Source organism: Clinocottus analis, unplaced genomic scaffold, assembly GCF_023055335.1.
Source record: "Clinocottus analis isolate CAN_PGR_092001 unplaced genomic scaffold, fCliAna1.0.p SCAF_104, whole genome shotgun sequence".
NCBI classification, from domain to species: domain Eukaryota; kingdom Metazoa; phylum Chordata; class Actinopteri; order Perciformes; family Cottidae; genus Clinocottus; species Clinocottus analis.
This window is the reverse complement of record NW_027175826.1, coordinates 1-15297: the sequence shown is the minus strand read 5'-3', so window position 1 is coordinate 15297 and position 15297 is coordinate 1. Positions and strand designations below refer to the sequence as shown.

General features: G+C 46.5%; 1 protein-coding gene across 1 annotated transcript; it reads left to right on the top strand.

The window, feature by feature from the left end:
• The first annotated feature begins 1849 nt into the window (after positions 1 to 1849).
• Positions 1850 to 12813, top strand: LOC137799953 (alpha/beta hydrolase domain-containing protein 17C). The gene is made up of 3 exons (XM_068596875.1): positions 1850 to 2719; positions 8803 to 8982; positions 11196 to 12813. Exons 1-3 carry the CDS (start codon positions 2235 to 2237, stop codon positions 11413 to 11415), a joined length of 885 nt encoding a protein of 294 aa, XP_068452976.1. The 5' UTR covers positions 1850 to 2234; the 3' UTR covers positions 11416 to 12813.
• Positions 12814 to 15297: the final 2484 nt, after the last annotated feature.

Sequence of the window (15297 nt, the reverse complement as noted above, 5' to 3'; positions counted from 1 at the left end):
TGACAGTCCCTCTCCTCCTCCTCCTCCTCTCATTGACAGTCCCTCTCCTCTTCCTCCTCTCATTGACAGTCCCTCTCCTCTTCCTCCTCCTCTCATTGACAGTCCCTCTCCTCCTCCTCCTCCTCTCATTGACAGTCCCTCTCCTCTTCCTCCTCCTCTCATTGACAGTCCCTCTCCTCTTCCTCCTCCTCTCATTGACAGTCCCTCTCCTCTTCCTCCTCCTCTCATTGACAGTCCCTCTCCTCTTCCTCCTCCTCTCATTGACAGTCCCTCTCCTCTTCCTCCTCCTCTCATTGACAGTCCCTCTCCTCCTCCTCTTCCTCCTCCTCATTGACAGTCCCTCTCCTCTTCCTCCTCCTCTCATTGACAGTCCCTCTCCTCCTCTTCCTCCTCCTCCTCCTCTCATTGACAGTCCCTCTCCTCCTCCTCCTCTCATTGACAGTCCCTCTCCTCCTCCTCCTCCTCTCATTGACAGTCCCTCTCCTCCTCCTCCTCCTCATTGACAGTCCCTCTCCTCCTCTTCCTCCTCCTCCTCCTCTCATTGACAGTCCCTCTCCTCTTCCTCCTCCTCTCATTGACAGTCCCTCTCCTCCTCTTCCTCCTCCTCCTCCTCTCATTGACCGTGTCAGATGTTTATGAAACATTGTGATGTGATCCTTCAGCTGCAGAGAGGAATGGAATAATCATTATTGATGTTCAGCACATTCGGGTTGCTTTGATTCTTCGCTGCCGGTTTGAACTGCAGATTAAATCTCCAGAGTCAGACTTCGTGTTGAGTCTGAGGCTCAGACAGATGTTTGACCTGCTGCATGTTTCTCTTCCTTCAGACGTCATTCAAACCGTCTCAGAGATCATGAACTCCAAAAACACCCAGGAGGAAAACGATGGAGGCAGCAAAGATATGCAGCTTCATGCTGCGGCTCCATGCTGGAGCTTAATGCTGGGGCTTCATGCCGCGGCTTCATGCTGCGGCTCCATGCTGGAGCTTAATGCCGCGGCTTCATGCTGGAGCTTCATGCTGGAGCTTCATGCTGGAGCTTCATGCTGCAGCTTCATGCTGCAGCTTCATGCTGCAGCTTCATGCTGGAGCTTCATGCTGCCGCTTCATGCTGCCGCTTCATGACGTCACGTCTTCAGTCACAAGTCCTCAGCAGTATTGACCTCGTTTCTCCTGCCGCCATCCACGATGTGACAATCCTTCTGATGTACTAGAATGGCAAATATGCCTGTGTGTGTGTGTGTGTGTGTGTGTGTGTGTGTGTGTGTGTGTGTGTGTGCGTGTGTGTGTGTGTGTGTGTGTGTGTGTGTGTGTGTGTGTGTGTGTGTGTGTGCGTGCGTGCGTGCGTATGTGTGTGTGTGTGTGCGTGCGTGCGTGTGTGTGTGTGTGTGCGTGTGCGTGTCTCTCAGGTGGTTTGGAACAAGCTTCTGCTGTCGTTGGATGGATATAAACTTTATTCATCCATGAGGGGAATTTGTCGAAGTTGCAGCTTACAGACACAGAAATACAAATAACCGGGATGAAAGTTGTGTTGATGTCATGATGCAGAACTAGATGTATTGTGTACATGTTTAACACTTCATGATTGAAGTGTTCTAATTGTTCCATTAACCAGGTTTAATACAGGCATCAGTTCTATTAACGATTAATGCATTTGTATTACTATTCATGATCATCACAACTCTATTTGTTAAGTTGTTGGTGTCATATTGTGTAGCTAGACTGTTTGTATACCAGATTAACACTGTTTTTGTATTCGGCAATACTGATTATAAAAATTACAAGAACAAAAATGACATAAAAACACGTTAACACAATAAAAGCTCAACCGGATATCCGGTTGTACCGGAAAGCCGGCTCGTCTCCATTCTAGAGAAATGGCTGTTCTCATTCACACAATACGTTAGCAACACATCTTCACGTACATAAAATAATGTGTTTCCAGGACGGAATTGTTCTTCCGCGTTTCGTCACCGCGTCGTCTTGTGCTGGAAGATAATCAGAAGTGGAAAGTTGCGTTTTATTTTTTCTTTAATCTTTATTAAGCCTTCGTTGTGTTGTTAGCCAGATAGCTAACTGGCTAGCTAGCGCGTTAGCCGCCGAGCCACCGGTCACCCAGCACTGTCCGATAAAGTATGTTAATGAGGATAAAATAGGACCTCATACCCGGAAGAGAAAACAAAGACTTTTGCTGCACGAGAGGTAACTCATTCGGGTTGAACCCCGCGCCTGTCACATGCCCGAACAAGGCCCCAGGATGAATGGGTTTTCTCTCGGTGAACTCTGCTGGCTCTTCTGCTGTCCGCCCTGCCCCAGCCGCATCGCGGCCAAGCTAGCTTTCCTCCCGCCGCAGCCCACGTACTCCATGCACAGCGATGCTAACGGGGTGACCAGCCTGCATCTGACGGAGCGGGCGGACTGGCAGTACTCTCAGCGGGAGCTGGACGCGGTGGAGGTGTTCAGCACCAGGAGCAGCCGGGGGAACCGGGTCGGCTGCATGTTCGTGCGCTGCGCCCCGAACAGCCGCTACACGCTGCTGTTCTCCCACGGGAACGCCGTGGACCTGGGCCAGATGTGCAGCTTTTACATCGGCCTCGGCTCCAGGATCAACTGCAACGTGTTCAGCTACGACTACTCGGGCTACGGGGTCAGCACCGGCAAGCCCTCCGAGAAGAACCTGTATGCGGACATCGAGGCGGCCTGGCAGGTCCTCAGGAACAAGTGAGTACCGTGAGGGCTCTCAATGATGTGATGTTCATGTAGCCAGCTAGCTGCAATGCACATGCTGCAATGCACATGCTGCAATGCACATGCGACAGTGCACATGTTACAGTACACATGCTGCAATGCACATGCTACAATGCACATGTTACAATACACATGTTACAATACACATGTTACAATACACATGTTACAGTACACATGTTACAGTACACATGCTACAGTGCGCATGCTACAATACCAATGCTACAGTACACATGTTACAGTACACATGTTACAGTGCACATGCTACAGTACACATGCTACAGTGCACATGTTACAGTACACATGCTACAGTGCACATGCTACAGTACACATGCTACAGTACACATGTTACAGTGCATATGCTACAGTGCATATGCTACAGTGCACATGTTACAGTACACATGCTACAGTACACATGTTACAGTGCACATGCTACAGTACACATGTTACAGTACACATGCTACAGTACACATGTTACAGTGCACATGTTACAGTGCACATGTTACAGTGCACATGCTACAGTGCACATGCTACAGTGCACATGCTACAGTACACATGCTACAGTACACATGTTACAGTGCATATGCTACAGTGCACATGCTACAGTGCACATGTTACAGTACACATGCTACAGTACACATGTTACAGTGCACATGCTACAGTGCACATGCTACAGTGCACATGCTACAGTGCACATGCTACAGTGCACATGCTACAGTGCACATGTTACAGTGCACATGTTACAGTGCACATGTTACAGTGCACATGTTACAGTGCACATGCTACAGTGCACATGCTACAGTGCACATGCTACAGTGCACATGTTACAGTGCACATGCTACAGTGCACATGTTACAGTGCACATGTTACAGTGCACATGTTACAGTACACATGTTACAGTGCACATGCTACAGTACACATGTTACAGTACACATGCTACAGTGCACATGTTACAGTGCACATGTTACAGTACACATGTTACAGTACACATGCTACAGTGCACATGTTACAGTGCACATGTTACAGTGCACATGTTACAGTACACATGTTACAGTGCACATGTTACAGTACACATGTTACAGTGCACATGCTACAGTGCACATGCTACAGTGCACATGTTACAGTACACATGTTACAGTACACATGCTACAGTGCACATGTTACAGTACACATGCTACAGTACACATGCTACAGTGCACATGTTACAGTGCACATGTTACAGTACACATGTTACAGTACACATGCTACAGTGCACATGCTACAGTGCACATGTTACAGTACACATGTTACAGTGCACATGCTACAGTGCACATGTTACAGTGCACATGTTACAGTGCACATGCTACAGTACACATGTTACAGTACACATGCTACAGTGCACATGTTACAGTGCACATGTTACAGTGCACATGTTACAGTACACATGTTACAGTGCACATGTTACAGTGCACATGTTACAGTGCACATGTTACAGTGCACATGTTACAGTACACATGTTACAGTACACATGCTACAGTGCACATGCTACAGTGCACATGTTACAGTACACATGTTACAGTGCACATGTTACAGTACACATGTTACAGTACACATGTTACAGTACACATGCTACAGTACACATGCTACAGTGCATATGCTACAGTACACATGCTACAGTACACATGTTACAGTGCACATGTTACAGTACACATGCTACAGTGCACATGTTACAGTACACATGCTACAGTGCATATGCTCATGTTGAGGAAGACATGAGCTCAACAATCCTCATTCTATTGATTTAACAACATACAAACACAACAGCTGTCACACACATATAAACATTATGCATTATTCATATGCTCATGGAAAACCTGGAAGACTCATGGAGTTTTTATTTCCAGGCCTGGAAAAGCCCTTGAAAAAAATAAAATCACAAAAGTGGTGTAAATGTGTTATATTCATGTGTTCATTTCGTTTAAATAATGAATCTGCTTTTAAAAGAAAGAGGCTCAAAATATCAGCAGCATACATACAGACATCTATATAAATGTTTATTCTTTTAATAAACTATTGTCTCTCATTCATTTGAGTCATTTAAGGTTTACTGTATGCTTTGAATCCTCATTGTTAGTTTAAATACTACATTTTATCACTTTGTACTGTTTACACACATTTCACACAATGTTTGCTCATGAACATTTAGTTTAAAGTCCTGGAAATGTGGTTGAAAGTCATGGAAAAGTCTTGAAAATGTGGTTAAAAGTATAGAAATTTGATTAAAAGTCATGGAAATTGTCCGCTAAATATAGACCAGATGTTGGCAGATTGTAGTAATAATCAATAGTAAACTCAGGTGGAACAGGTGGTGTGAACGCAGCATGAGGAGTTGTTTACTATTGTTTCACTCTGCTGTCATCTCCAGACTAAAGGCTGATCGTTCAGTCATGAAACATCGACCTGTAGAGTTCTCATTCTCATGCCTCAGATTAATGTCCCATTCAACAGAAAGTCTAAAGGCTACTGAAAGGAAACCAAAAGAGTCTCTTCCTGCCGAGCATTAAATGAACATTTCATGGTTTATCGCGCTACCTGCCCAAGCAGAGAGCTCTGGTAATCATTAGGCTCTCCTTAGGCGAGCTCGGCACCTGAGGAGGTTTATGTTTATTCAATAACTTTCTAATTATATATTGTGGAAAATCATTAAGACTTTGCCCTTAAACAGCAATTTCATTTCACAGTGGCAGACCTTTTACTTAGCCGTCGGGGCTCTGCTGTGTTGATGCTGCCGGAAAAACTTTCCAGATAAAGATTTGTTTGCAAAACGATTGGTTGGCTTGACATTTCATTAATTGCTTAATGAGTTTATTGTACTTGTTGTTGTTTGAAATTACATCTCCCCCAATCAGGCTTTAAAGAATCACTTCCTCGTAAGTGTTGTGCCCCCAAACCCCGAACAGATGAAACTGTCACAACTTAAGAAAATCAATGGGTTGGAATGAAGTCTGTGTGTTTGGGTCGCGAAAGCAAATGAAGGGAGCTCGTGTTGCAAGAAGAAAGTGGAGTCATCTGTTACCCCGTCACCATTTGGGTGGATACAGATCGTCTGGCTCGGTTGGATATTCAAATACACAGATTCATATGAAGGAGCGCGGTTGTCTTTCATTAGTTTTCCCTCTGAGCTTCATCTCGTCCTGCCGGACATCGCTCTGTCTGATGAGGCTCGTGCTGCACAGCAGGAAGTGTGACTCTGCATTAACGACGTGTGATTTACCAAATGGCCGAAGCAAAGATCCCAACTGTGTGGACTGGAATCTATAAGCTGCCTGCATTTCATTTGGCTGTTCTCAGTTACGACGTTAGTTACATCTTCATCTCTTCTTCTTCCCTCTTTACGGACAAGCTCTGCAATTTTGCCACCTCTCACCGTGCACGCCACCTCTTATGGTCCACGCCACCTCTTATGGTCCACGCCACCTCTTATGGTCCACGCCACCTCTTATGGTCCACGCCACCTCTTATGGTCCACGCCACCTCTTGCCGTGCGCGCCACCTCTTACCGTCCACGCCACCTCTTACCGTCCACGCCGCCTCTTGCCGTGCGCGCCACCTCTTACGGTCCACGCCACCTCTTATGGTCCACGCCACCTCTTATGGTCCACGCCACCTCTTATGGTCCACGCCACCTCTTATGGTCCACGCCACCTCTTATGGTCCACGCCACCTCTTACCGTCCACGCCACCTCTTACCGTGCACGCCACCTCTTACCGTGCACGCCACCTCTTACCGTCGACGCCACCTCTTACCGTGCACGCCACCTCTTACCGTGCACGCACCCAGTCGCCCGCAGGTGCTTGTCCTTCAGAGGGCGACCTGTAAGCAGCATTCTGAACTTGAGAGAATCTGACGCTGCGGTTTTGGATTTGGAGACAGTTCTATTTTGGCTTTAACTTCAAGGTTTTAGTGCAGTTGTACTTTTTTTTTTAATGGATTTTCTGCAAAGTATGCGTGAACATTTCAGCCTGGCCTGAGTTTGCGTATGGAAACATTTCTCTGGCTCTTCCCCTCCTCTCTTCTGTTTTGCTCAGTGGTTTGTTTCCCTTCATACTGACTCAGGCCTCCAACACTGTGGCTGACTTCAGGAACAACCTCTGGTCCGGCTCTGCCTGTGAGAGCTGCTAGGTTATGGTAGGGTTATTTTTGCTTGTGCTGTCGGGCGACGAGGATTTTCCTGGCTTTGAATCCCTTTTGATTTATGCTAACCTTTACAAACACAAGGATTTTGTCCAAAAGTCGGCTTGGATGGACTTCTTTTTTCCTCACATCACTGCTTCTCTTGAGTCTGTTTTCTTCCTGTGCAGTTTGCATCTGCAGGGTTATTGCTGCACGGCATCAAGACATCCAACTCATCTGTGATAGAATTGTTTAAACTATTTTTTTTGTTTGATTTGAACTGGTTAGTTGTTGAAGTCTCGTCTGTAAACTGTACGTCACGTCCACAGGGTTCTTACGCTCATGGAAAACCTGGAAAAGTCCTCATTTTAGTTTTAAAATGGTTATTTCAAGGCCTGTAAAAGTCCTTGAAAAGAATTAAATCCCCAAAGTTGTGTTAAAGTGGTGTAAATGTGTTATATTCATGTGTTCATTTAGTTATAAATAATAATTCTGCATTTAAAAGACAAAGAGGCTCAAAATATCAGCAGCATACATACATACATCTATATAAATGTTTATTTTAATAAACTATTGTCTCTCATTCTTTTGAGTCATTTAAGGTTTACTGTATGCTTTGAATCCTCATTGTTAGTTTAAATACTACATTTTATCACTTTTTACTGTTTACACACACATTTCACACAATGTTTACTCATGAACATTTGGTTAGAAGTCATGGAAATGTGGTTAGAAGTCATGGAAATGTGGTTAGAAGTCATGGAAACCATTGGTCAACATGTGTATGAACCCTGAGTCTAACGTGTCCTGTACCAGGGTCCAGTGTGTTGTGCGTTCGTTGGCAGGTACTCTGTCCACGTGTGCGGTCATAATCTTCTGTCGGGACGACTGCTCGGTTCACTTGCTGCTTATCAGAAGCTGGATTTGTTTTCAGGCCATCAGCAGATTAGTCACACTCGCGCTGTTATCGGAAGAGCTCTGATGATGGCATCGCTTTGTAGCACACATACGAGGCAGCACCTCTGCTCCAAAACCCTTTGTCATTTTTGTCTGTGAAGGTCTAATCCCTCTGTGGGAGTGTTGTGGCAGAGGGCTGCTCGGCCTCTCGCTCGCTGCCTTCCCAGCGCTGTGAGGAGAAGGGAGGGTTTGCTGAAGCTTCCTCCCCAGATTGGGAGTTGTGGTTCTAGCCGGGGAACATGCCGACCGGGTCCTCCCCTCTCTCCCTGGCGGGCCAGTTCTTCTGTGGACCTCTCGCCCTGCTGTACTTTCAGGAAGACACGCCACATATTACATGGTTCTCTAACACGAACCACCCGCTGCATACCTGACACCAAGCATCCCCCGGCCTCTGGAACGGTTTCTCCAGCGCCCCTAAATGTCTGCTAGATGTCTGCTAGATGTCTGCTAGATGTCTGCTAGATGTCTGCTAGATGTCGGCTTGATGTCTGATAGATGTCGGATGGACGTAGGCTACGGCTAGATATCAGCTGGGGGTCTGCTAGATGTCGGCTGGTTGTCTGCTAGATGTCGGCTGGTTGTCTGCTAGATGTTGGCTAGATGTCAGCTAAATGTCGGCCAGATGTGGGCTAGATATCAGCTGGGTGTCGGCTAAATGTCTGCTGGGTGTTGGCGAGATGTCTGCTAGATGTCGGCTCGTCGTTGGCTGGATTTCGGCTAGCAGGGTCATACAAGTGATGATGTTTTTGACGAGTTCATTAAATTATCATAATTATTACAGCAAATTCTCCTTATCAGGGGAAACATTTGATTGCTTAGGGGCAGTTTTTCCCGGTGTATTTCTGACGCTGACCACAATGCCTTTTTGTTTGATGGGTTTTTGAATTGCTTCTCCAGCGGCGGTTCCTCTGTAAACCCCCTCTGACTGACTTGTCTGTGTGTTGTACAGGTACGGCATCGCACCTGAGAACATCATCCTGTACGGCCAGAGCATCGGCACCGTGCCCACCATCGACCTGGCTGCTCGCTACGAATGTGCCGCCGTCATCCTCCACTCGCCGCTCATGTCCGGGCTGCGGGTGGCGTTCCCTGACACGCGGAAGACTTACTGCTTTGATGCCTTCCCCAGGTGAGTCTCCACAGCCACAGGTTTACCTGGGAAACCAGCAACCATACTGCACAATCCAGTTTCCACTGCTGGAAACCAGACGAGGGCCACGATGAGCGTTCATACGCTCATAGAAAACCTGGAAGAGTGGTCTAAATGTGTTGTATTCATGTGTTCATTTAGTTATAAATCATAAATCTGCTTTAAAAAGAAAGAGGCTCAACATATCAGCAGCATACATACAGGCATCTATATAAATATTTATTCTTTTAATAAACTATTGTCTCTCATTCATTTGAGTCATTTAAGGTTTCCTGTATGCTTTGAATCCTCATTGTTAGTTTAAATACTACATTTTATCACTTTGTACTGTTTACACACACATTTCACACAATGTTTGATCATGAACATTTGGTTTAAAGTCCTGGAAATGTGGTTTAAAAACCTGGAAATGTGGTTTAAAGACCTGGAAATGTGGTTTGAAGTTCTGGAAATGTGGTTTGGAAGTTCTGGAAATGTGGTTTGGAAGTTCTGGAAATGTGGTTTGGAAGTCCTGGAAATTTGTTTGGAGGTCCTGGACACGTGGTTTCAAGTCCTGGACACGTGGTTTCAAGTCCTGGAGACCTGGTTTCAAGTCCTGGGCAGAAGGTTAACAGTGGTGTGAATCCGCTGGTCAGACTGTCAGTGTTCATTTTGGCACCAGATATTTCAGATAAGTCTGGTTTCCGTTCTGCTTTCTGGAGTTTTCTGTCAGCTGAAATAACGTTGAGGCCTCAGCAGATTGCAGACGCCATCAGATGTTCACTTCCCTCCTTGTTGACTCGTCCTCGTTCCCTCAAAGCCGACTCAGCAGCATCGGCCTGATTGCACCTGTGTAAAGAACACATGTATGTTCTCACCACACGGGGATCAGACGCAGTTCATGCTTTATTTAACCTCCATGTTTTATTCCAGCTCACAGCGCAACTATAGTACTGCTGTTACTCTGTTCATATGCACTCTTTACGCGTGTGTGTGTGTGTGTGTGTGTGTGTGTGTGTGTGTGTGTGTGTGTGTGTGTGTGTGTGTGTGTGTGTGTGTGTGTGTGTGTGTGTGGGGGCGGTAACAGCAAGACCTTTAGTGATCCGTTGAGTTAAATATCTTTGTTCAGACTGCATGCTGGGCTTTATCTTCGGGCACCATGAAGTCATGACGTTTACAAAGTGATGTCTTTAATAAACAGCTTTCTGCTGCGCTTCAATTAAATCATCTCTCTCTGCAGATGGTCGGTTCCAGCAGGCCGAGTCTGCATATTAAGTTTTCACAGTCGAATATTGGCAAGGATTGATCATTTTAATCAGTAAAAACATCTCTAATATGAATTATATTAAAACAGAAGATGTTCAACGATCTCATTTAGAGCCATTTGTCAAAGTTACACCAGTTTTCTGTGTGTGAAGAACTGCAGAAATTACCACATCTGCCTGTTCAGTTGCTGGTGGGAAGAGTTGTAACTGAATTATCTCCAGCGAGCCGCTGAACCCGGAGCATCGGATTCAAAAAATAATTTGGGCTCAACACGGTTTGAAAGTTCGTCAGCTTTTCGTTGCCAATCTGAAATCACGTGAAGTCGACTCCACGATGAAAATCTAGTGAATGTTTTCATGAAGTCGGCGTCTCGTAGCTCGTGTTGCGGCTGCTAGCTCCCCGCTGTGGCTGGCGCTGCTGCTAGCTCCCCGCTGTCGCAAGCTAGCACTCCCGCTAGCTCCCCGTTGTGGCTAGCGCTGCTGCTAGCTCCCTGCTGTCGCAAGCTAGCACTCCCACTAGCTCCCCGCTGTAGCTAGCCTTGCTCCTGCTAGCTCCCCGCTGTCGCAAGCTAGCACTGCTGCTAGCACTGCTGCTAGCCCCCCGCTGTGGCTAGCACTGCTGCTACTGCCCGCGTCCCCGCTGCCCGAGTCAGGCGTTGAGACGGGGCTGGTCGCGCTACCTCCGGTGGTTGTTGGGGAGCTAGCGGAGAGCTAGCAGCAGCGCTAGCTAGCGGAGAGCTAGCAGCAGCGCTAGCTAGCTTGTTACAGCAAAGAGGTCGTGAGGACAGTTTCTGGGAGACTACTCCCTTCCACCCCGAGCGGAGGAACATGAGAGCAAAATGGCCGCCATTTGAATCCGTTAGCTTCTCCCGCCGTCACCGCTTATTGATGAAACCCGGCTTCCAATACTGACCCTCATGTCTCTGTGTTGTCCTTTCCACCGCGCAGCATCGACAAGATGTCCAAGGTGGCGTCCCCGGTGCTGGTGATCCACGGCACGGAGGACGAGGTCATCGACTTCTCCCACGGCCTGGCCATGTACGAGCGCTGCCCGCGTGCCGTTGAGCCGCTGTGGGTGGAGGGAGCCGGGCACAACGACATCGAACTGTACGCCCAGTACCTGGAGAGGCTCAAGCAGTTCATCTCCTTCGAGCTGCCCACGTCCTGAAGGGGGAGGAGCCGCGAGCGGGTCGGGCCGGCTTCGCCTCGGCGACGCTCGAGAGGCCGCCGCCTCCTTCCTCATCGCCCGAACCTCCTCCTCTTCGGCGCGGGAGGGGCAGGAAGTTCCTCCCTCGGAGGCGCTTCAGGAAGAGAGAAGCTCAACGTCCTGCTGCTCCGACACCAGGACACGAGGCCACGAACCTCCACCACGCAGCGCTGGCCTCGCTGCTCCATCTCCTTCCTCCTTCTCTCCTCCTCTCCTTCCCTTCCTCCTCCACTCCAGCTCTCCTTCCCTTCCTCCTCCACTCCTCCTCTCCTTCCCTTCCTCCTTCACTCCTCTTCTCCTTCACTCCAGCTCTCCTTCACTTCCTCCTCCACTCCTCATCTCCTTCCCTTCACTCCAACTCTCCTTCTCTTCCTCTTCCACTCCTCCTCTTCTTTCCTTCCTCCTTCACTCCTCCTCTCCTTTCCTTCCTTCTTCACTCCTCCTCTCCTTCCTTTCCTCCTTCTCTCCTCCTTCTCTCCTCCTCTCCTTTCCTTCCTTCTTCACTCCTCCTCTCCTTCCTTTCCTCCTTCTTTCCTCCTTCTCTCCTCCTCTCCTTTCCTTCCTCTACTCGTTCCCCTGAGCGTCTTCATGTGCCAGTATCTCACGTTTCCTTCTTCTTCTCCTCTCTCTTTGCTTTTCTTTTATATTCTTTTATACCGGGTGAAGAAGTATCAATTTTGCACCTCGAAATACAACTAAAAGTTTTATACTTTTTTCTGTATTTTTAAGTTAAGTTCAGGGTTTACCAAACAAAATGCACTTTGACTGTGCGGATATTTCCAGGTGATGATTTCTGTCTGTTTTGAAATATGTATGTTTGTTTTTGTTATCTGCATTCCATGTTTCTTATGCAGTGTGTGTGTGTGTTTTTTAGAAGATGTTACCCAGAGTGCACTGCTGCACCTCTGGGCTCTTGTCCTTGTGGTCGTCCTGCCGCATGCTTCTCTCGTACATGAAGACAATAACGCCGAGCTTCATTGAGAAATATATATGCCTTGCTCATTGACACCAGATTATTACTGAAGTCCTTGAACACTTCAGAGCCGCGGGTACGTTGAGCATTAGCATTAGCATTAGCCCGCTAACATCGGTTTACACCAGGAAGGAGCAACGCGCACCTCCAGTGTTTATAGGAGTATGTTGTGAAGCCGCTCCGCTGACGTCATCGGATGTGTGAACACATTGATGGAGGACGTAGCACCGCTGCGTTAGCCGCGGTCTAAACCAGCGTGTGCGTTGTGCGTTTGCATCCAAATGCTCCCGTGTTGTCGTCACACTTTTTGCCGTGTGATACGGGAGCTTTTCCTCGGTGAGAGAGCAGCCGCGCTTTAGCCGCCTGGAGGCCGGAGAACGCGCCGCCGCCGCCGCTGCTTTGTGTGTGTTTTTGTGTTCTCGGTCCCGTCACACTACAACTGAAGCCTTACGTCCGTACATTTCACCCCCGGTCCTGCTGACTGAGAGCTGCTGCTAACCGTCAGATCCATCAGTCGATCACTGTGAAAGCCAGACTGAAGAAGAAAAGCCTGCTGCTGAGCGCTGGGGCCGCTCGCTGCTGTCCAAAGACACCTGAAGGAGGCGGAAGTGGAACGCCATCGTGGCCGCGGACATTTCAACTTGTATTTAACTGTTTAAAGTCAAACGTTCACAGAGACCAGGAAGCCATCCTCCAGTCTGAGGACGTTTGTGGGTTCATAAGTATTTAGATCTTCTGATTCTCGATCATGTCGGGCCGGTGTTTTTTGGATGAAGAGCCCTCGCTCATCTCTCGTATGTATTTCCTCTTTTTTAAAGGAAGTGAAGATCCTGCTTTAGTGCCGATTTTATTGTTTTGATACTGACATTTCTACGAGGTTTTTCCAGTTTAAATGTTGATAGATTTCCACTGGTTTGTACAGTAATCCTGTGACGGCGTACTTCAATATCTTCTCTACATATTAGCTCTCACAGGGCGTCTCGTCTCATTGCTTCAACACTGGAATCACAATATGCAAATGAAGGCGGACGGAGCCGGTGGAATCAGATTCTTGGTGACGTGTGAAACATGAAATGAGCCTTAAACATGCCGTGAACTGATTGTCATACATGTGTAGTTGCAGAAAGGCAGCAAAGTGGATGTTTTAATGCTTATAATGGAATAAAGGATGCATGGAAGTGTGTGTGTCACCGGCTTGTTTTATTTATGCAGCCCAACAAATATGACAAACTAGTCATGTGACGAGTAGCAGTACACAGGTGGTACGTATAGCGAGTAGTATATGTGTGACACATATGAGTAGTATACACACGATTATAACGAGTAGTATACACACGATTATAACGAGTAGTATACACACGATTATAACGAGTAGTATACACACGATTATAACGAGTAGTATACACACAGTACACGACCTAGATAACTACGATCCATGTCAGCAGGAGGAGGTAGAGAGGAGGGGCATCAGCAGGGCAGGAGGTAGGAGACTGGGCAGGATGCAGAAGACAAGAGGTAGGATGCAGGAGACAAGAGGTAGGATGCAGGAGACAAGAGGTAGGGTGCAGGAGACGAGGTAGGATGCAGGAGACACGAGGTAGGATGCAGGAGACACGAGGTAGGATGCAGGAGACGAGGTAGGATGCAGGAGACACGAGGTAGGATGCAGGAGACAAGAGGTAGGATGCAGGAGACAAGAGGTAGGATGCAGGAGACAAGAGGTAGGATGCAGGAGACACGAGGTAGGATGCAGGAGACACGAGGTAGGATGCAGGAGACACGAGGTAGGATGCAGGAGACACGAGGTAGGATGCAGGAGACACGAGGTAGGATGCAGGAGACAAGAGGTAGGATGCAGGAGACACGAGGTAGGATGCAGGAGACGAGGTAGGACCGGCTCCAGACAGCTGTGGTCCAGGTTGCATCTGAACGGAGGAAACAAAACCTGTTTCAGTTCAACCAGAATCCGGCTGACGGACCCTCATGGAGGGTTTTACAGTCGTTGTGGGGACATTTCAGTGCATCCAACTGGATGTTTCATGTTTTACATCAAGATGAAACACTTTTAATGATTAAATCATGTTTGTTGCCTTTATGACACTCAGTGTTTCCTGCTATGCAAATAACTCAGTGTGTGTGTGTGTGTGTGTGTGTGTGTGTGTGTGTGTGTGTGTGTGTGTGTGTGTGTGTGTGTGTTTCAGGCTTGAATGAACACAGACTGCAGCGTCTCTGAATCATCTTTTCTTTTCCATATGTGATATATATATATATATATATATATATATATATATATATATATATATATATATATATATATATATATATGTATATATATATATATATATATATATATATATATATATGTATATATATATATATATATATATATATATATATATATATATATATATGTATATATATATCATATATAGATATATGTATATATATCATATATATATATATATGATACATATATATGTGTGTGTGTGTGTGTGTGTGTGTATCCATCCTGATATTTGTTCTTCCATCTGTTCTGAAGTGTGAACGTGTTCATTGATCCTCGGATGATTTATTTAATTTTAACTTTATTTTCAACCCAATTAATCTTCATGGAACGATGTTGCTGCCAAGATGAAATGATTTAATTCCATTAAAATATGTTTCATACTTGTGTGTGTGTGTGTGTGTGTGTGTGTGTGTGTGTGTGTGTGTGTGTGTGTGAGTGTGTGTGAGAGAGAGAGAGAGAGAGAGAGACAAAATAGAATTACATGAACGTCGATGTATATTTAAAATATTCTATGTTTAATGTTTTATGTAACTCAAATCTTTACAAATGCAGAAATATATTTTTACATTTATATAAATCATTG